The sequence below is a fragment of the Pogoniulus pusillus genome, chromosome 35 (genome assembly GCF_015220805.1).
Source record: "Pogoniulus pusillus isolate bPogPus1 chromosome 35, bPogPus1.pri, whole genome shotgun sequence".
NCBI lineage: Eukaryota > Metazoa > Chordata > Aves > Piciformes > Lybiidae > Pogoniulus > Pogoniulus pusillus.
This window is the reverse complement of record NC_087298.1, coordinates 2,856,796-2,876,352: the sequence shown is the minus strand read 5'-3', so window position 1 is coordinate 2,876,352 and position 19,557 is coordinate 2,856,796. Positions and strand designations below refer to the sequence as shown.

General features: G+C 54.1%; 1 protein-coding gene across 16 annotated transcripts in view; it reads right to left on the bottom strand.

The window, feature by feature from the left end:
* CACNA1B (calcium voltage-gated channel subunit alpha1 B) overlaps nucleotides 1-19,557 on the bottom strand; it is a 482,132-nt gene that overhangs the window by 291,906 nt on the left and 170,669 nt on the right. For all 16 annotated transcript variants that reach the window (XM_064171600.1, XM_064171605.1, XM_064171604.1 and 13 more), the window contains 3 exons: nucleotides 17,764-17,855; nucleotides 12,580-12,732; nucleotides 2,945-3,132 (listed from right to left, as the gene is read on the bottom strand). In XM_064171600.1, coding sequence (XP_064027670.1) covers nucleotides 2,945-3,132; nucleotides 12,580-12,732; nucleotides 17,764-17,855 — 433 coding nt within the window. The remainder of the gene's footprint in view (nucleotides 1-2,944; nucleotides 3,133-12,579; nucleotides 12,733-17,763; nucleotides 17,856-19,557) is intronic.

Here is a 19,557-nt window from a genome sequence, read left to right as displayed (position 1 = left end):
TGGCTTCAACACCTCCAGTCACAGAGACTCCACCACCTCCCTGCAGCCCCCCTCAGATCCCAGAAGGCCACTCCAAGGCCTCCTCCAATCCCAACTCTCTCAGCCTGTCCTCAGAGCAGAGCTGCTGCAGCCCTCTCAGCATCTTGGTGGCCTCCTCTGGACTGTCTCAAACAATTCCATGTCCTGCTTGTGTTGGGAGCTCCAGAACTGCACACAGGGCTCCAGTAAGCCATGTCCCTCAGCACCACACCTCTGTGTCCTCTAAGCACCTGCAGGGTTGGGGATTCAACCACCTCCCTGGGCAGCCTGTTGCAGTCTTTGAGAATCCTTTCAGTGAAGAAGTTTCTCCTCATACCCAACCTAAACATCCCCTGGTACAACCTGATGCCATTTCCTCTCACCCTACCACTTGCTAAGTCCTTTAGCACCACAAAGCAACTGTATCATCCTCTAGACCAACTTCACACCCACTGTAGGATCACAGAATGAAGCAGGTTGAAAAAGACCTTCAAGATGGAATCACAGAATCAGTCAGGGCTGGAAGGGACCACAAGGAGCAGCCAGTTCCAACCCCCCTGCCATGCCCAGGGACACCCTACCCTAGAGCAGGCTGCACACAGCCTTAGCCAGCCTGGCCTCAAACACCTCCAGCCATGGGGCCTCAACCACCTCCCTGGGCAACCCATTCCAGCCTCTCACCACTCTCCTGCTCAGCAACTTCCTCCTCACCTCCAGCCTGAACCTACCCATCTCCAGCTTTGCTCATTGAGTCCAACCTGGCTGAACAAAAGGGCTGAAAGTGGGCACAGGACAGCTGCCTGCTGGGTGAGGATGGACCTTTCTGCTGGGTGGGCTGGCAGGGCAGCACTCACTGATGAGGATGGACCTTTCTGCTGGGTGGGCTGGCAGGGCAGCACTCACTGATGAGGATGGACCCTTCTGCTGGGTGGGCTGGCAGGGCAGCACTCACTGATGAGGATGGACCTTTCTGCTGGGTGGGCTGGCAGGGAACCCCTCACTGATGAGGATGGACCTTTCTGCTGGGTGGGCTGGCAGGGCAGCACTCACTGATGAGGATGGACCTTTCTGCTGGGTGGGCTGGCAGGGCAGCACTCACTGATGAGGATGGATGAGGTCTCAGTCACCAAAAGCACATCTCAACCCTCCTTCCTTCCAGGAGCCAGCAACCCAGAGCCTAGAGGCTCCCCTAGGACATTACTAAGAGTCTAGAAGAGAGCAGCAGTGCTCAGCACAGGACTCAAAGCCCACCAAGGCCCTTGGGTAAGCATCCACATGGGAAACAACAACTTGTTGCTATCCAATCAAGTTAACTGGATGGACACAGCTATGCACTGGGCTGGAATCAAGAGGCAGCACAACTTAGCTTCCGCGTGCTGAGGATGTACACAGAATTAACCAGGCTGGAAAAGACCTTTGAGGTCATGAAGTCCAACCTATTACCTTCTAATTAACTAACCCAGAGCACTAAGTGCCTCATCCAGACCCCTCTTAAACCCCTGCAGAGATGGGGACTCCACCACCTCCCTGGGCAGCCCATTCCAAAGCCAGCCTCTCTTGCTGTGCACAACTTCCTCCTAACATCCAGCCTGAACCTGTCCTGGCACAGCTTGAGGCTGTGCCCTCTTGTTCTGTCCCTGAGTGCCTGGCAGAAGCATGTGAAGATCCAAGCAAACCACAGCTCTGCAGCAGACACACAGCTCCCTCCCAGCCACCCCACCTGGCAAGGGAATGCAAACCAGATGCTGGAAGCCAGCTGAAGAGGTCCATTCCCAGCCTCCTGGCAAGGGTTGGGAGCTTGCCTCTCAAGACAGGACACCTCAAAAGAGCAGCTGTAAGTTACAGGCAGAAGTGAGAGCATTACACTGCCTGAAAGACAACAGAGCCCTTCTGTGTTGCTGGCTGGGGGAAGCTGCCAACCTCCTGCACTTGGTACAACTGGAAAGAGCAAAACTGCCCAAGAGCTTCTGACCTAGAGGGGCTGTGGCAGTCGTGGTCCTGTCTGGCAGCAGTGAGGAAGCTCAGCCTGGGGTATCTTCTCTATAGCCAGAGTCATGTCAAGTGTGAAGGTGACTGGAAGGCTTTTCTATGATCTTGGAGCTGCCAAAACCAGTACTGGGCCCTCAGTGCTGCTCATTGATGTGGCTTTTGAGTTAAACCAGATCAAGAGAGGAAACCTGCAGGTACAAAGTGTGAACAAGGCACTGGGTTCTGGGTTTGCCACCCTGTGTTGTGCAGATTGGGACCTCATTTGCTGTGGTGCATCAAGAGGACATTGTCATTGCTGCCTGCAGGGAGGCTGTAGCCAGGTGGGGTTGGGCTCTGCTGCCAGGCAAGCAGCAACAGAACAAGGGGACACAGCCTCAAGCTGTGCCAGGGCAGGTCTAGGCTGGATGTGAGGAGGAAGTTGTTGTCAGAGAGAGTGATTGGCATTGGAATGGGCTGCCCAGGGAGGTGGTGGAGTGGCTGGAGGTGTTGAAGCCAAGCCTGGCTGGGGCACTTAGTGCCATGGTCTGGTTGACTGAATAGGGCTGGGTGCTAGGTTGGGCTGGCTGAGCTTGGAGCTCTCTTCCAACCTGTTTGATTCTATGATTCTGCCCACCCACAGCAGAGCACACCAGCACCCTGGATGGGCACACAGCACTTCTCACACATGGCAACACCACCCTAAGCCAAGACATCACATCACAGGTAAGCAAGTCTGCAACCTCAGACCACCAAAGGCCACAAGAGTGGCTCTTAACAGGACCTGCAGAACAACCTTTAAGAGAATAGGAACGATCCTCCCAAAAGCAGCAGGGTGAGGAGCAAATCATTAGGGCCAAAACTGCGTAAACTACATCACTTGTTGAGCCAAAACAACTCTTCCCAAGCTGTCACAACACATAAGAGCCCCCAGGAGTGCTGCCCCCCCCGGAGAACTCACGTTGTAGAGGATGTCAGTCCATCCCTCCATGGTGATGCACTGGAAGACAGTGAGCACAGCAAAGAGGATGTTGTCGAAGTTGGTGATGCCATAGTTGGGCCCTTGCCAGTACTCCCTGCAGGTGGTCCCACTCTCACATTGCCTGGCAGGAGGCTCCTCTCCACAAGGAAAATCTCCCACAGCATCACCTGCAAGGAAGAAAGAAGGGGAGAAAAAAAGTTACTGACTGATGCTGCTGTATCCTCCTTGCACCGCTGCAGGAATCACAATGGGTTGGGTGGGAAAAGTCCTTAAAGCTCATCCAGTTCCAACCCTCCTGCCATGAGCAGGGACACCTCCCACTAGCACAGGTTGCTCGAGGCTTCATCCAGCACATCAGATGTGCTTGGGGACCATTGTCTCATGAATGACACAGAGAAAGGTTGTGCAGCCTGGAGAAGAGGAGGCGGGGGGGGGACACCTCATTGCTGCCTGCAGCTGCCTGCAGGGAGGCTGTAGCCAGGTGGGGTTGGGCTCTGCTGCCAGGCAGCCAGGGCCAGAAGAAGGGGACACAGCCTCAAGCTGTGCCAGGGCAGGTCTAGGCTGGATGTTGTTAGGAAGTTGTTGTCAGAGAGAGTGATTGGCATTGGAATGGGCTGCCCAGGGAGGTGGTGGAGTCTCTGTGGCTGGAGGTGTTGAAGCCAATCCTGGCTGGGGCACTTAGTGCCATGGTCTGGTTGGTTGGGCAGGGCTGGGTTCTAGGTTGGTCTGGCTGAGCTTGGAGCTCTCTTCCAGCCTGCTTGATTCTATTCTATTTTTGTAGGCTCATAAAATAGGTTGAGTTGGAAGAGACCTTAAAGGTCATCCAATTCCAACACCCCCACCATAGGCAGGGACATCTCCCACTTGATGATCTATGGAGATCTCTTCCACCCCTTAATATCCTCTGATCCTGTGAATTGTTTCCTTGCTTATAGAATGGTTTAGTTTGGAAGGGACCTCAAGGATTAGCCAGTTCCAAACCCCTGCCATAGGCAGGGACACCTCCCACTAGAACAGATTACTCAAGACCTCATCCAACCTGGCCTTGAACACCTCCAGGGAAGTTGTGGAGCACAGAAGCACCCAATGTGATCTTTGATCACATTGGGTGCTTCTGTGCTCCACAACCTCCCTAGGCAACCTGTGCCAGTGTCTCACCACCCTCAACCTGTGCCAGGGTCTCACCACCCTCACTGTCAAGAATTTCTTCCTAATCTCCAGTCCAGTTTCTTCCAGGTTCAATCCATTCCCTCTCATCCTGTCACTTGTCAAAAGGTCCCTCCTGTAGTAGTTGAAGGCTTACAGGACAATTCCACCCAGAGGAAATCAGGACAGTGCAGTGTAAATGAATTCTGGCACTGGGGGTGAAAAGAAAACAATGCTAAAGTCTCTATCATCCTTTGGATTGCTAAGAGGGGTAAAATGACAATGGATAAAACAGCTTCTCACTCTCTGTTCCCTTTGCCTTCTGCTTTCTATCTCCTCCACTGCTCATCCGTGGGGACTGACCTGCTGGAAGGCAGTGAGGAGGGAAAGGATTTGGAGCTCCCACTGGATGAGAGGTTGACCATGAATCATAGAATCAAGCAGGTTGGAAGAGAGCTCCAAGCTCAGCCAGCACAACCTAGCACCCAGCCCTAGACAACCAACCAGACCATGGCACTAAGTGCCCCAGCCAGCCTTGGCTTCAACACCTCCAGCCACACAGACTCCACCACCTCCCTGGGCAGCCCATTCCAATGCCAATCACTCTCTCTGCCAACAACTTCCTCCTAACATCCAGTCTAGACTTCCCTCAGCACAACTTCACACTGTGTCCCCTTGTTCTATTGCTGGTTGAGCCAGCAATGTGCTCCTGAAGCCAGGAGGGGCAATGCCATTCTGAGGTGGATTAGAAGGGCTGTGGCTAGGAGGTCGGAGAGGTTCTCCTACCCCTCTGCTCTGCCCTGGTGAGGCTGCATCTGGAGTACTGTGTCCAGTTCTGGGCCCCTCAGAGGTGCTTGAGTGTGTTCAGCACAGAGCCACAGAGATGATGAAGGGAATGGAAGATCTCTTGTACAAGGAGAGGCTGAGGGAGCTGGGGCTTGGAGAAGAGGAGCCTAAGAGGAGACCTCAGTGATGCTTATAAAGCTGTGCAGCTGAGTGGCAGAGGCTGCAGCCAGGCTCTGCTGGGTGATGCCCAATGCCAGCACAAGGGGCAGTGGTGGAAGCTGAGGCAGTGGAGGTGCCATGGAAACATGAGGAGGAATTTTTTCCCTGTGAAGATGACAGAGCCTGGCACAGGCTGCCCAGGGGGGCTGTGGATTCTCCCTCCGTGGAGAGATTCAAGAGCTGCCTGGATGTGTTCCTGTGTGATCTGCTCTGGGTGATGCTGCTCTGGCAGGGGGGTTGGACTGGCTGAGCTCTGGAGGTGCCTTCCAGCCCCTGACATTCTGTGCTAGCTGAATACTAACCTTGACTGAGCAGATAACACCTGAGATCTTGTTGGTTTGCTGGCTGAGGGGAGAGAAGGTGGTGCTGCTGGCCCCTTCTGGGCTTTCTGTGTCCAGGGAGGGAGGCTTTGATTTCTCTATTGTTTGTAACCTGTAAATACCTGTAAATGCATTTTGGATGCATGCTTACACCTTTAGCCTGATGTACAGTAGAGCTTTAGTTTACTTCCAAACCTTCTGAGCTGGTCTGGTAAATCTTCAGGTGGGGGCTGTGATTTTCTCAAACCCACCACACCTCCCCAGCACCTAAGGTTGAGAGGACTGGGGGGAATGGAGCAAAGCTGGAGGTGAGGAGAAAGGAGAGTGGTGAGAGGCTGGAATGGGTTGCCCAGGGAGGTAGTTGAGGCCCCATGGCTGGAGGTGTTTGAGGCCAGGCTGGCTGAGGCTGTGTGCAGCCTGCTCTAGGGTAGGGTGTCCCTGAGCATGGCAGGGGGGTTGGAACTGCCTGCTCCTTGTGGTCCCTTCCAACCCTCACTGATTCTATGATTCTATTCTATGACTCTCTAAGATCTTCCTAGAGCCTTCTCTTCTCTGAGCTGAACAGCCCCAACTGTCCCAGCCTGCCCTCATAGGAGGATGACTCTGTTGTAGTTAAGGACCACAAGGGATGGGCAGCAAGCTCACCAGCATCTTCCAGGGCCTGCCATAAAGCCTGAGGTGCTGCAACCCTCCACAGGTGTTAGGAGCACCAACACAGAGCAGTTTGGAAACCTAAAGTGGGTTTCCAAAGTAAAGAAATAGCTGAGGGAATATTCCTGTTTACACAGAGGTGCAACCTTAGGGGTAGGAAAAGGCTTTAGCAGCCACAGGCTACAGTCATGGAGCAGCAAACTGCACCAAATCAAATTCCCCAGGGGGGAAAACAAGATCAGCACTGGTAATAATTAGGAATAATCACTGCACAGAGCAAAAGCCTGCAGGAGGAGGATCAGGCTGGCACTGTGGCTCCAGGATGCATGTGTGATGTGTTTTCCTGTTGACTCAAGAGCTTAAGCCAGGGCAGCTCTCTGCAGCTCCCATATGGGTCACCACAGGCTTTCACAGGAGCCTTGGGAGATGAGTCTGCAGAGCGAAAATGCCAGAGCCAGATTGATCTCTGCTTGGTCTTTTGTTGCCAAGGCATGCTCTGAAATGCCATCCAGTAAGATCTGGCCAGGCTGGAGAGCTGGGCAGAGAGCAACCTTAGGCAATTCAACAAGGGCAAGTGTAGAGTCCTGCACGTGGGGAGGAATAACAGGATCACAGTATCCCAGTATCATCAGGGTTGGAAGAGACCTCACAGATCATCAAGTCCAACCCTTTAGCACAGAGCTCAAGGCCAGACCATGGCACCAAGTGCCACGTCCAGTCCTGCCTTGAACAGCTCCAGGGACGGCGACTCCACCACCTCCCCGGGCAGCCCATTCCAGTGTCCAATGACTCTCTCAGGGAAGAACTTTCTCCTCACCTCCAGCCTAAATCTCCCCTGGCACAGCCTGAGGCTGTGTCCTCTCCTTCTGGTGCTGGCCACCTGAGAGAAGAGAGCAACCTCCTCCTGGCCACAACCACCCCTCAGGTAGTTGCAGACAGCAATAAGGTCTCCCCTGAGCCTCCTCTTCTCCAGGCTAACCAATCCCAGCTCCCTCAGCCTCTCCTCGTAGGGCTGTGCTCAAGGCCTCTCCCCAGCCTCGTTGCCCTTCTCTGGACACGCTCAAGCATCTCAATGTCCCTCCTAAACTGGGGGGCCCAGAACTGAACACAGCACTCAAGGTGAGGTCTAACCAGTGCAGAGTACAGGGGCAGAATGACCTCCCTGCTCCTGCTGGCCACACCATTCCTGATGCAGGCCAGGATGCCACTGGCTCTCTTGGCCACCTGGGCACACTGCTGGCTCATGTTCAGGCAGGTATCAATCAGCACCCCCAGATCCCTCTCTGTCTGGCTGCTCTCAGCCACTCCGACCCCAGCCTGTATCTCTGCATGGGGTTGTTGTGGCCAAAGTGCAGCACCCTGCACTTGGAGCTATTGAACTCCATCCCCTTGGACTCTGCCCATCTGTGCAGGCAGTCAAGGTCCTGCTGCAGAGCCCTTCTGCCTTCCAACCCAGCCACATCTGCCCCCAGCTTAGTGTCATCTGCACACTTGCTGATGACTGACTCGATGCCCTCATCCAGATCATCCATGAAGATGTTAAAGAGGATGGGGCCCAGCACTGAACCTCCTGCCCCACAGAATCATAGCATGGTCTGGTTTGGAAGGGACCTCCAAAACTCCAATCTTCAACAGTCCAACCAGTGTAAGTGAGGTGGCTGAGTCCCCAGCCCTGAAGGTATTCAGTCAAGCTCTGGGCAACCTGCTCTAGTTGAGCAGGTCCCTGCTGACTGCAGAGGGGGTTGGACTGGACAACCTTTGGTGGTCCCTTCCAATCCAGACTGTTTTGTGATTCTGTGACCTGCTGGAAAGCAGCTCTCTGCAAAAAGGCCTGGGGGTCCTGTGGGCAACAAGATGACCATAACTCAGCAAGGTGCCCTTGGGACCATGAAGGCAAATGGCATAGAATAAGGGTTGGAAGGGACCACAAGGGTCATCCAGTTTGAGCCCCACTGCCATGCCCAGGGACACCTCACACTAGATCAGGCTGGTCAGAGCCTCATCCAGCCTGGCCTTAAACACCTCCAGGGATGGAGCTTCCACCACCTCATGGGAAACCCATTCCAGGGTTTCACCACTCTCATGGTGAAGAGCTTCTTCCTAACATCCAGTCTGAATCTATCCATTCCCCCCAGTCCTATCACAACCTGACAGCCTAAAATATCCCTCCCCAGCTTTCTTGTAGCCCCCTTAAGATACTGAAAGGCCATATTAAGGTCACTTAGGAGCCTTCTCCTCTCCAGACTGAACAGCCCTAACTGCCTCAGTCTCTCCTCACAGCAGAGCAGCTCCAGTCCTCTGCTCAACCTTCTTCATCAAGAAAAGTGGAGTCAACAGGACAAGGGAGATTCTCCTCCCCCTCTGTTCTCCACATCTGGAGTACTGTGTCCAGTTCTGGGCCCTCCCAGTTCAAGAAGGACATAGAACTGCTTGAGAGAGCCCAGTACAGAGCCACAGAGATGATGAAGGGGATGGAAGATCTCTCTTACTGAGGGAGTTGGGGCTTGGAGTGGAGGAGCCTGAGGGGTGACCTTAATAATGCTTATAAAGAGGTGCAGGTGAGTGCCAGGAGCTGGAGCCAGGCTCTGCTGGGTGATGCCCAGTGCCAGCACAAGGGGCAGTGGTGGAAGCTGAGGCAGAGGAAGTTTCATTTAAAAATGAAGAGGAATTTTTTTTTCCTGTGAGGGTGGCAGAAGCCTGGAACAGGCTGCCCAGGGGGGTTGGGGAGTCTCTCTCTCTGGAGATATTAAAACCCCCACCTGGGTGTGTTCCTGTGTGATCTGCTCTAGGTGATGCTGCTCTGGCAGCTGAGCTTTGGAGGTCCCTCCCAGCCCCTGACATTAATCATAGAATCATAGAATCAAGCAGGTTGGAAGAGAGCTCCAAGATCATCCAGTCCAACCTAGCACCCAGCCCTATCAAGTCAACCAGACCCTGGCACTAAGTGCCTCATCCAGGCTTTTCTTGAAGACCCCCAGGCATGGTGCCTCCACCACCTCCCTGGGCAGCCCATTCCAATGCCAATCACTCTCTCTGTGTGAAGAACTTCTTCCTAACATCCAGCCTAGACCTCCCCTGGCACAACTTGAGACTGTGTCCCCTTGTTCTATTGCTGGTTGCCTGGGAGAAGAGCCCACCCCCCACCTGGCTACAATGCCCCTTCAGGTAGTTGTAGACAGTAATAAGATCACCTCTGAGCCTCCTCTTCTCCAGGCTAAACACTCTCTCATCCTGTCCTGAGGTTTGCATCTCCACCCTCAAACCAACCTTTGGAGCCTGTGGCATCAGGCCTGGCTTGGTTAATGCACCTCTGTGGAGCTGAAGAGCACTTAGGCTTTAAAAGGCTGTGCTGCTGGCTCCGTGGGATGCTCTGCTGCTGGGCTCACAAGGGAGCACAGTGCCAGGAAGCTTCACCACGCTCTGCCTTTCCAGAAACCCCACCTCACCGCTTCCCGCCGAGCAGGTGGCACCCAGCCCATAACTCAGCTGCCAACCAGCTCCTGAGCCCTCAGGAAAGCAGCAGCCAGCCCCTGGAAACGCAGGCACCTTCCCACAGCACCCAGCCAGCCGAGCTGGGGCTGGGGGGAAGCGACCCTGGCTGTGCCACGACCCCCCCGTTGAGATGCCAGGTGCTGCAATGCAGAGAGCTGCACCACAGGCTCTGCTTTCTCGGCTCTGCTCCCAGCTCCTTGCTGGGAGCCTACCCAGCCAGCAAGAGGCACTTACACACGACATTACACATGACAAAAACCTGCTCCTGGTCCCCAAGCCTGGCACAGGGACCTCTCAGTCATCACTGATGTCAGAGTGCTGCCTGCAGGGAACACAAACGGCTTGGGTGGGGGGAGGTTGTTTTGCCCTTTTCTGGTAACTGGGTTTTGAGGGAAGAAGTGAAATCTCTCTTCTCTTTGGCCCTCCAGCTGAAGGCAGCTCAGTAGCCAGAGCCTCCCAGCTCAGCCTGCAAAACCAGGCTGAAAAAGCTGCTCCCCACCTCGCTTGCAGACCTGAAAATGCAAACCTGCTCACAACTGCTTCCTCCTTGGCGTGAGGGCCAGGAACCACCTTCTGCTCCCTCCACGCTCACATTTGCACTGTTTTTATCCCTCCATAGTTGCTGCAGTAGCCCCAAAGACCTTAGAAGCATAGAATTGTTTGGGGTGGAAAAGGTCATCAAGGGTCTAAGGTCACCAAGTCCAATCATCAACCTAACACCACTGAACTATGTCCCCAAGTGCCATGGACATAGGTTTCTTGAACACCTCCTGGGATGGGGACTCCATCATCTGACTCCACCAATTCTGGGGCTGCAGAAGCATAGAATTGTTTGGGTTGGAAAAGACCTTTAAGGTCATCAAGTCCAACCATCAACCTAACACCACCAAACTATGTCCCAAGTGTCACAGCATTCTTGAACACCTCCAGGGATGGGGAGCGCCAAGCTCCAGCACTAAGTTCCAGCACCACAGCACTAAGCTCCAACACCGCAGTGCCAAGCTCCAGCACTAAGCTCCAGCACCACAGTGCTAAGCTCCAACACCGCAGTGCCAAGCTCCAGCACTAAGCTCCAGCACCACAGTGCTAAGCTCCAACACCGCAGTGCCAAGCTCCAGCACTAAGCTCCAGCACCACAGCGCTAAGCTCCAACACCGCAGTGCCAAGCTCCAGCACTAAGCTCCAGCACCACAGCGCTAAGCTCCAACACCGCAGTGCCAAGCTCCAGTGCTAAGCTCCAGCACCACAGCACTAAGCTCCAACACCGCAGTGCCAAACTCCAGCACTAAGCTCCAGCACCACAGCACCAAGCTCCAACACTAAGCCCCAAATCCACAGCGCCAAGCTCCAGCACCGCAGCTCTGAGCTCCAGCACTAAGCTCCAGCACCGCAGCTCTGAGCTCCAGCACTAAGCTCCAACTCCGCAGCTCTGAACTCCAGCACCAGTGCCAAACTCCAGCACCACAGCGCCAAACTCCAGCACTAAGCTCCAACACTGCAGTGCCAGCTCCAGCACCGCAGTGCCAAGCTCCAGCACTGCCTGGCACTTCTTGTCCTATCCCAGGGCACAACTGAGAAGAGTTTGTCCCCTCCCTCTTAACCCTCAGCTAGTTACAAACATTACAGAACCAAATCCCTCTTCCCTGCTCCCGCAAAGCTCTGTGCAACCCCCTTGCACCAAAGCATTCCCACGCTGGTGTTGGAAAGCTCCAGGAAGGAGGCTGGCAGGGCTGTGGGGGTTCATTACCATCTGAATTCACACAAACACATCAGCCTGAAGGCCTATTAGCTGATAACGAGTGAAAGCAGGAGCCTGTGTTTTAAAGAGAGGCAATTGCACCTTAAATTGCCATCTTCTGGGGACAAAGCCCAACTATTTCTGTCGGTGGGCACCCCAGCTAACCACCAGACATTAGCACTGCTATAAAGGGATATTAAGAAATTAGCTGGGAAATGATTGGCTTTTTAGTTTTGGGTTGTTGGGGGTTTTTATTTAACTTGGACCAAGTTGTGAGGCAGAGAGAGGCAGCTGGTTGGGAGCACAGCCCAGGATCTCTGGGCATTACCTCTCCCCACCTCTATCTGCTGGAGTTCATCACCCCATTCACAGGCAGACATCACAGTATCACCAAGGTTGGAAGAGACCTCACAGATCATCAAGTCCAACCCTTTACCACAGAGCTCAAGGCCAGACCATGGCACCAAGTGCCATGCCCAGTCCTGCCTTGAACAGCTCCAGGGACATCATTCACTCTGTAGTGCTTTCTATGAAGAGCAGTTTAATCCTTTCTCCTTCCAAAGGCTCCTTGCTTCCATCTCTTGTCCTTTTGTGTTCTCTGGCTGATCCCAGTTGCTCCAATCTTACTGCTTCACACTGAGGTTTTCCTCATACCCATGCAACTTCCCCCCAAAATCTTGCAAGGAAATTCAGCAGCTGTGCACAAAGCTCAACACAAACAAAATGCAAAGAGAATCACAGAATTAAGAAGGTTGGAAAAGACCTTCAAGATCATCCAGTCCAACCTACCACCTATCACCTTCTCACTAACTAACCCATGGCACTGAGTGCCTCATCCAATCTCTTCTTGGACACCTGCAGGGACTCCACCACCTCCCCAGGCAGCCCATTCCAATGCCAATCCAATGTGAGGTGGGGTTGGGCTCTTCTGCCAGGCACCCAGGGACAAAACAAGAGGACACAGCCTCAAGCTGTGCCAGGGCAGGTTCAGGCTGGATGTTAGGAAGAAATTCTTCCCAGCAAGAGAGACTGGCATTGGAATGGGCTGCCCAGGAAGGTGGTAGGGACCCCATCCCAGGAGGTGTCTAAGAGGACTCTGGATGAGGCATTTAGTGCCATGGGTTAGTTAATTAGAAGGGTTAGGTGCTAGGTTAGACTCGATGACCCTGGAGGTCTTTTCCAACCTGCTTCATTCTGTGGTGCTGTGATCTCCAATGGGCTGAAGGGCAGGAGGAGCATTGTGCTGATGTGCTGAGGCTCACCTGTCTCGTTGGAGAAGCAGGTCTTATGGAACTTGCCCATGTAAAACTCCAGCCCAATGATGGCAAACATGACGATGGCAAAGAAGAGCAGCAGCCCAATCTGAAGCAGGGGCACCATCGCCTTCATGATGGACTTGAGGACAACCTGCAAGCCTGTGGGGACAAGCAGAAAAAAGTGATCAGTGAAGGAGGCAAAGAAAGGGTCTGGGGGTGAGGGAAAGACAGGAGGGCAGGGTTGTCTGAGGGATACAGGAGGTCTGGCAATGCCAAGCAATGCTGCTGGTCCCAGAGTGCTACAGCTATGATGCACTGGAGGTGTGAGATAACCATCAGCCAAGCAATGCTGCTGGTCCCAGGGTGCTACAGCCATGATGCACTGGAGGTGTGAGACAACCATCAGCCAAGCAGTGCTGCTGGTCCCAGGGTGCTACAGCCATGATGCACTGGAGGTGTGAGACAACCATCAGCCAAGCAGTGCTGCTGGTCCCAAAGTGCTACAGCCATGATGCACTGGAGGTGTGAGACAACCATCAGCCAAGCAGTGCTGCTGGTCCCAAAGTGCTACAGCCATGATGCACTGGAGGTGTGAGACAACCATCAGCCAAGCAGTGCTGCTGGTCCCAGGGTGCTACAGCCATGATGCACTGGAGGTGTGAGACAACCATCAGCCAAGCAGTGCTGCTGGTCCCAAGGTGCTACAGCTATGATGCACTGGAGATGAGAGACAAGCAGCAGAGCCATCTTTTTCTGACCCCCTTTCTTCAGATCACAGATGTATGCATCTCTGAAGCTTCAGAGACACCAAAATGGACTTTCCTTACAGCTGGTGGAGTCTCAAGACTCATCCTAGTGCTGGATCAAGTGCTTAAGGGATTTCTTTTGTGCTGAGGGTGGGGAGAGCCTGGCCCAGGTTGCTCAGGGAGATGGTAGCTGCCCCATCCCTGGAACCACTTCAGGTCAGGTTGTTTGGGGCTGTGAGCAACCTGCTCTAGCTGCAGATGTCCCTGCTGAGTGCAGGGGAGCTGGACTGGATCACCTTGGAAGGTCCTTTCCAACCCAACCCAGGCCATGATGATCTTTTACAAGCTGAGCATCTTGCACTGAGGGTTTTACCCCTGTAAGACTCCAAGGGATAGAGCAGAAGCACGGAGGACAGGGAGCTCTGAGCTATGCAGGAGCTTCCCCTCCCTCCACAGCACACCAAACAGCCCCAACAGTGCTACTGCCCAGCACAGCCTGCTTCTGGAGAAACAACATCCTGCCTCCAGAGCTGTCCATCCACAGCTCTTTCACTGCCACAAACTCTCCTGTGCAGTTAAAAGCAGGGAGATAAGAGTAGAGGCTGGCAAGATGGAGCTGCCAGATAATGCCCTGGAGATGCAAGCCACAAAAAGACACCTCCAGCAGCTGAAAGCCACCTTGGTGGCCTGCCCTAAGCTGTGGAGAATGAACCTTCATCATCTTGCCATCATGCACAGCTCTGCTGAGATCAATGTGAGTGCAAGCAAGAAAAAACCATAAAGCATGAAGATGTGTTGGACAGGAAAAGCACTGATGGTGGCAGAGAAAATCATAAATCAGCTCATCTCTGAGTGCTCTTCAAGGCTGTGTTTACTACAGGAAAAATCCACAGCCCACAGCTTCCACAGCATCAACATAAAGCAGGAGGGCAAATAATGCTCTGTGGGACAAGATTGTGCTGGTCCACAAAGGTCATCAGAGGGCTGGGAGCACTTCTCCTGCATAGGCAGGCTGAGAGAGATGGGGCTGAGGGAAGAGAGGGCTCCAGGGAGACCTTAGAGAAGCCTTCCAGTACCTGAAGGAGGCTAAAGGAGAGCTGGGGAGGGATTTGTCTTAAGGGCCTGTGGTGGCAGGGGACAAAGGGCAATGGTTTGAAGCTAGAGCAGGGGAGATTTAGATTGGACATTAGAAGCATTCCAGTGTCTGAAGGGGGCTACAAAAAAGCTGGGGAGGGACTTTTGAGGCTGTCAGGGAGTGGCAGGAGTGGGGGGAATGGAGCAAAGCTGGAGGTGGGGAGAGTGAGGCTGGAGGTGAGGAGGAAGTTGTTGAGCAGGAGAGTGGTGAGAGGCTGGAATGGGTTGCCCAGGGAGGTGGTTGAGGCCCCATGGCTGGAGGTGTTTGAGGCCAGGCTGGCTGAGGCTGTGTGCAGCCTGCTCTAGGGTAGGGTGTCCCTGGGCATGGCAGGGGGGTTGGAACTGGCTGCTCCTTGTGGTCCCTTCCAACCCTCACTGATTCTCTGACTCCAGGTTGCCCAGAGAAGTAGTGGATGCCTCATTCATGGCAGTGTTTAAGACAAGGCTGGATGAGGATTTGAGCCCAGTGGAAGCTGTCCCTGCCTATGGCAGGCAGGTTGGAGCTAGATGACCTTTAAGGTCCCTTCTAGCTCAAGGCATTCTATGGTATCACCAAGTGGGAAAGCATATCCTGCTGGGGGGGAACATACAGCCCACACCAGGACAGGGACATTCCCTCAAAGGACCACCTCCTTCCCTGGCATCTTTAAACTGTCACTACCACAACTCCATAATGCCTTGAGCAAGCAAGGAGCCCATGGAAAAAAACCAATCAGCAGCATCTCATTAGAGACCTCGTTAATAAATTCCATCTTTTTCAAGCCCAGCCAAGAATTTCCTGAGTGGGAATTCAGATTCAAGCCCTGCCCATGACAGGATGCCAGGAAAATCTGGTGTCATGATTGCAAAGCATAAGCCCTTGATGGATTTCCACAGCACCAACATTTGAATCCTGAAGCAACCAGGCTGGAGGCAGAGGCAATGCTCCAACCCACTGCCCAGGGGGAGAATCAGAGAATCAGCCAGGTTGGGATCAAAGATCTCAGAAGTCTCTTCCAACCAAAACAGTTCTATGACTCTGTAGTGATTCAAACCAGTTTGGTGCAAGGAATCATAGAATTAACCAGGTTGGAAGAGAGCTCCAAGCTCAGCCAGCACAACCTAGCACCCAGCCCTGCCCAACCAACCAGACCATGGCACTAAGTGCCCCAGCCAGGATTGGCTGCAACACCTCCAGCCACAGAGACTCCACCACCTCCCTGGGCAGCCCATTCCAATGCCAATCACTCTCTCTGACAACAACTTCCTAACAACATCCAGCCTAGACCTGCCCTGGCACAGCTTGAGGCTGTGGCCCCTTCTTCTGTCCCTGGCTGCCTGGCAGCAGAGCCCAACCCCACCTGGCTACAGCCTCCCTGCAGGCAGCTGCAGGCAGCAATGAGCTCTGCCCTGAGCCTCCTCTGCTGCAGGCTGCACACCCCCAGCTCCCTCAGCCTCTCCTCACAGGGCTCTGCTCCAGGCCCCTCCCCACCCTTGCTGCCCTTCTCCAAACACCTTCCAGCACCTCAACAGCTCTCTGCAATTCAGGAGCCCAGAACTGGACACAGCACTCCAGGGGTGTCCTGAGCAGTGCTGAGCACAGGGGCACAAGAACCTCCCTTGTCCTGCTGCCCACACTGCTCCTGAGCCAGCCCAGGATGCCATTGGTTCTGATGCCCACCTGGGCACTGCTGCCTCCTCTTCAGCTCCTCTCTCCCAGCACCCCCAGCTCCCTCTCTGCCTGGCTGCTCTCAGCCACTCTGTCCCCAGCCTGTAGTGCTGCTTGGGGTTGTTGTGGCCAAAGTGCAGAACCTGCCCTTGGCCTTGTTCAGTCTCATCCCCTTGGCCTCTGCCCACCCATGCAGCCTGGCCAGGTCCCTCTGCAGGGCTCTGCTACCTTCCAACAGCTCCACAGCTGCTCCTAGCTTAGTGTCACCTGCAAACTTACTGATGCTGGACTCAATGCCCTGCTCCAAATCATCAATAAAGATTTTGGACAGGACTGGGCCCAGCACTGATCCTTGGGGCACACCACTGCTGCCAGCTGGACGTGGCACCATTCACCACCACTCTCTGGGCCCAGCCCTCCAGCCAGTTCTTGACCTAGCACAGAGTGAATCTGTCCAAGCCAGGAGCTGCCAGCTGTGCCAGGAGCTTGTTGTGGCAGAAGGTGTAGAGCAGAGGGAGCTGCATGGCTGTAAAAGGGTTAACATGGAGAAGAGCAGAGCATCTACTGAGCAGCAGTTCCCTTTCACTGGCTGTTGCTGGAGGGAATTAAAAAATCTCTGTTCCACATTCAGAAGTGAAATCCACTCCTGACAGTGATCTGCTGCTAGCAGGCAGAGCAGCTGCTGAACAGTGACAAATGAAATGCAATGGTGAGAGGACCTGGGTGGCTTCAGGGCACCAACAAGTCATGAAGCAGTTCCTCATTGGAGCATTCAGACCCTTCACATTAGTGTGTGAAATACATGAAGTTGTCCACTGAGCAGGCAGGAGTAAGCTGCTTCTGCTCTTTCCCTTGGAGCCTTAAAGGGGTAAAATCCTCTGGGCAAGATGCTCAGCTCATAAAAAATCATCACAGCATCACTGACTGGGTTGGAAGAGACCTTCCAAGGTGATCCAAGTCCAGCTCCCCTGCACTCAGCAGGGACATCTGCAGCTAGAGCAGATTGCTCACAGCCCCAAACAAGCTGGCCTGCAATGGTTCCAGGGATGGGGCAGCCTGGGCCAGGCTCTCCCCACCCTCAGCATAAAAAATCCCTTCCTTCCCTCCAGTCTCTATCTCCCTCTTTCAGTTCCAAGCCATTACTCCTCATCCTGTCACAACAGGCTCTGCTCAAAAAGCCTGTCCCCAGCTTTCTCATCAACCCTTTAAGCACTGTAAAGTCACCAAAAGGTCACCCTGGAGCCTTCTCTTCTTTAGGCTGAGCAGCCACAGCTCTCAGCCCCCCCCCCCAATCATTGCTGTGGCCTCCTCTGGCCCTACTCCAACAGATCCCTGTCTCTCATGCACTCTCAGTCACTCAGGCTGGGGGCCTGAAAGCTGCAAAATTCTGGTCTCACGTCTCCAGAGCCCAGAGAAATCAACCCTGAAGATAAAGCAATCTGAGGGCAAAGCTCTGCCTCCCACCTGCAAGTCTGGGAGCTCAGCGCTGAAATCAGCTGGGTGGAGACCAACTGGGACCAGAGCAAAGCAGAACCTAAGCAAGGGCAGCAGCTGCTGCCTTCGAGCAAGCAGGGGAAGAAAATGCTGCTCAGAAAAGGAGGCAAGACCCCAAAAGCTCTAAGGCACCCATGGCTGTGAAGGTGACATTAAGGTGACACTCACTTGGGATTCCTGACACGAGCTTCAGCGGCCGCAGCACTCGGACGGCTCGCAGGGTCCTCAGGTCAAAGTCAGTCCCAGCAGTTGCTAGAATCCTGGTTGGAAAAGAGAAGAGAGAGGGGAAAAAAGAGGTGAAATGCCAATTCCTTCCTCCAAAGAAGGGACAAACATTGTGTACAGCCAGGAAACAATCAAGGCTGCTTTAGATTTCATACCCGTGGTGACCCACAAGGTCTGTCTGCTGCAGACCGTTGGCTCCTGCAGGGCTCCTGAGCCTTGCCCAGGCTAAGTCCTGCTCTTCTAAGTGCAGGAATGACAATTGACTTCCAATCTAACACCTGCTATGGCCCCAGAGGAGAGCAACCAGCAAGAGCATTCACACTCACCCTATCTCATTCTGAGAATCATCCCCACCACATTGAACTTGCCAAGCCTCAGAAAAGCTCTGCTCTCATGAACTTGGCTTCAACCCACTTGGATCCCCTCTACCTCCTGCTCTCAATCCAAGCTTTCCCCCATGGTTTTCCCCACTGTGGGGACAGAGTGGCTGGAGAACAGTCAGGAAGAAAGGGAGCTGGGGGTGCTGGCAGAGAGGAGCTGCAGAGGAGGCAGCAGTGCCCAGGTGGGCAGCAGAGCCAATGGCATCCTGGGCTGGCTGAGGAGCAGTGTGGGCAGCAGGACAAGGGAGGTTCTTGTGCCCCTGTGCTCAGCACTGCTCAGGCCACACCTCCAGTGCTGTGTTCAGTTGTGGGCTCCTCAGTTCAAGAGAGCTGTTGAGGTGCTGGAAGGTGTTGAGAGAAGGGCAGCAAGGCTGGGGAGGGGCCTGGAGCACAGCCCTGTGAGGAGAGGCTGAGGGAGCTGGGGGTGTGCAGCCTGCAGCAGAGGAGGCTCAGGGCAGAGCTCATTGCTGCCTGCAGCTGCCTGCAGGGAGGCTGTAGCCAGGTGGGGTTGGGCTCTGCTGCCAGGCACCCAGCAACAGAACAAGGAGACAGCCTCAAGCTGTGCCAGGGCAGGTAGAGGGTGGATGTTAGGAGGAAACTCTTCCCAGCAAGAAAGATTGGCACTGGAATGGGCTACCCAGGGAGGTGGTGGAGCCCCCACCCCCGGAGGTGTTTAAGAGGAGGCTGCATGAGGCACTCAGTGCCATGGGGCAGTTAGTTAGAAGGTGTTAGGTTGGACTGGATGATCTCCAAGGCCTTTGCCAGCCTGGTTTGTTCTGTGACTGTGCAGCATGCAGGCTGCCTGGGACCTCAGCAGCAGAGGATGTGGCTGTGTAAGGAGCACTCAGCTACACTGGTCTCAAAACCCTGCCCTTGACTTACTGACTGACTTAGGTCTGCTGCCAAGCCTGGGCCAGGGAAGAGCAGGCTCAGCACTGCTGTGCAGAACGGGCCAGACTCCATCAGCAGGAGGTGCTGGAGATCAGGAAAAAAGCATGCTGAGATGTTGGATGGCAAGAGAGGCAGCAGCAAGCCAAGGACCTGAGGAGCTGAGGATCTATTCCACAGGACACCTGTTCCTACATTTTCCACCACCAGCAAATTCACATTACATCAGCTCCATCCTTGCAGCTTGAGCACCAGCAACAGGAGGCAACTGAAACCAAGAAGCACCACACACAGAGACTTCTAATTTAATCTTCTGTGCCCATGCCAATGACTTCATTCCCTTTCTCCTTTCCCACCAGCCTCACAGCTTAATTGCTCAGTTCTAAAGCTCTGCAGCCTGGCAATAGAAGGCACTTCAAGCCCAAAGATAATCTTGAACGTCCACCTTGGGTGTTGCTACTAACAGCAC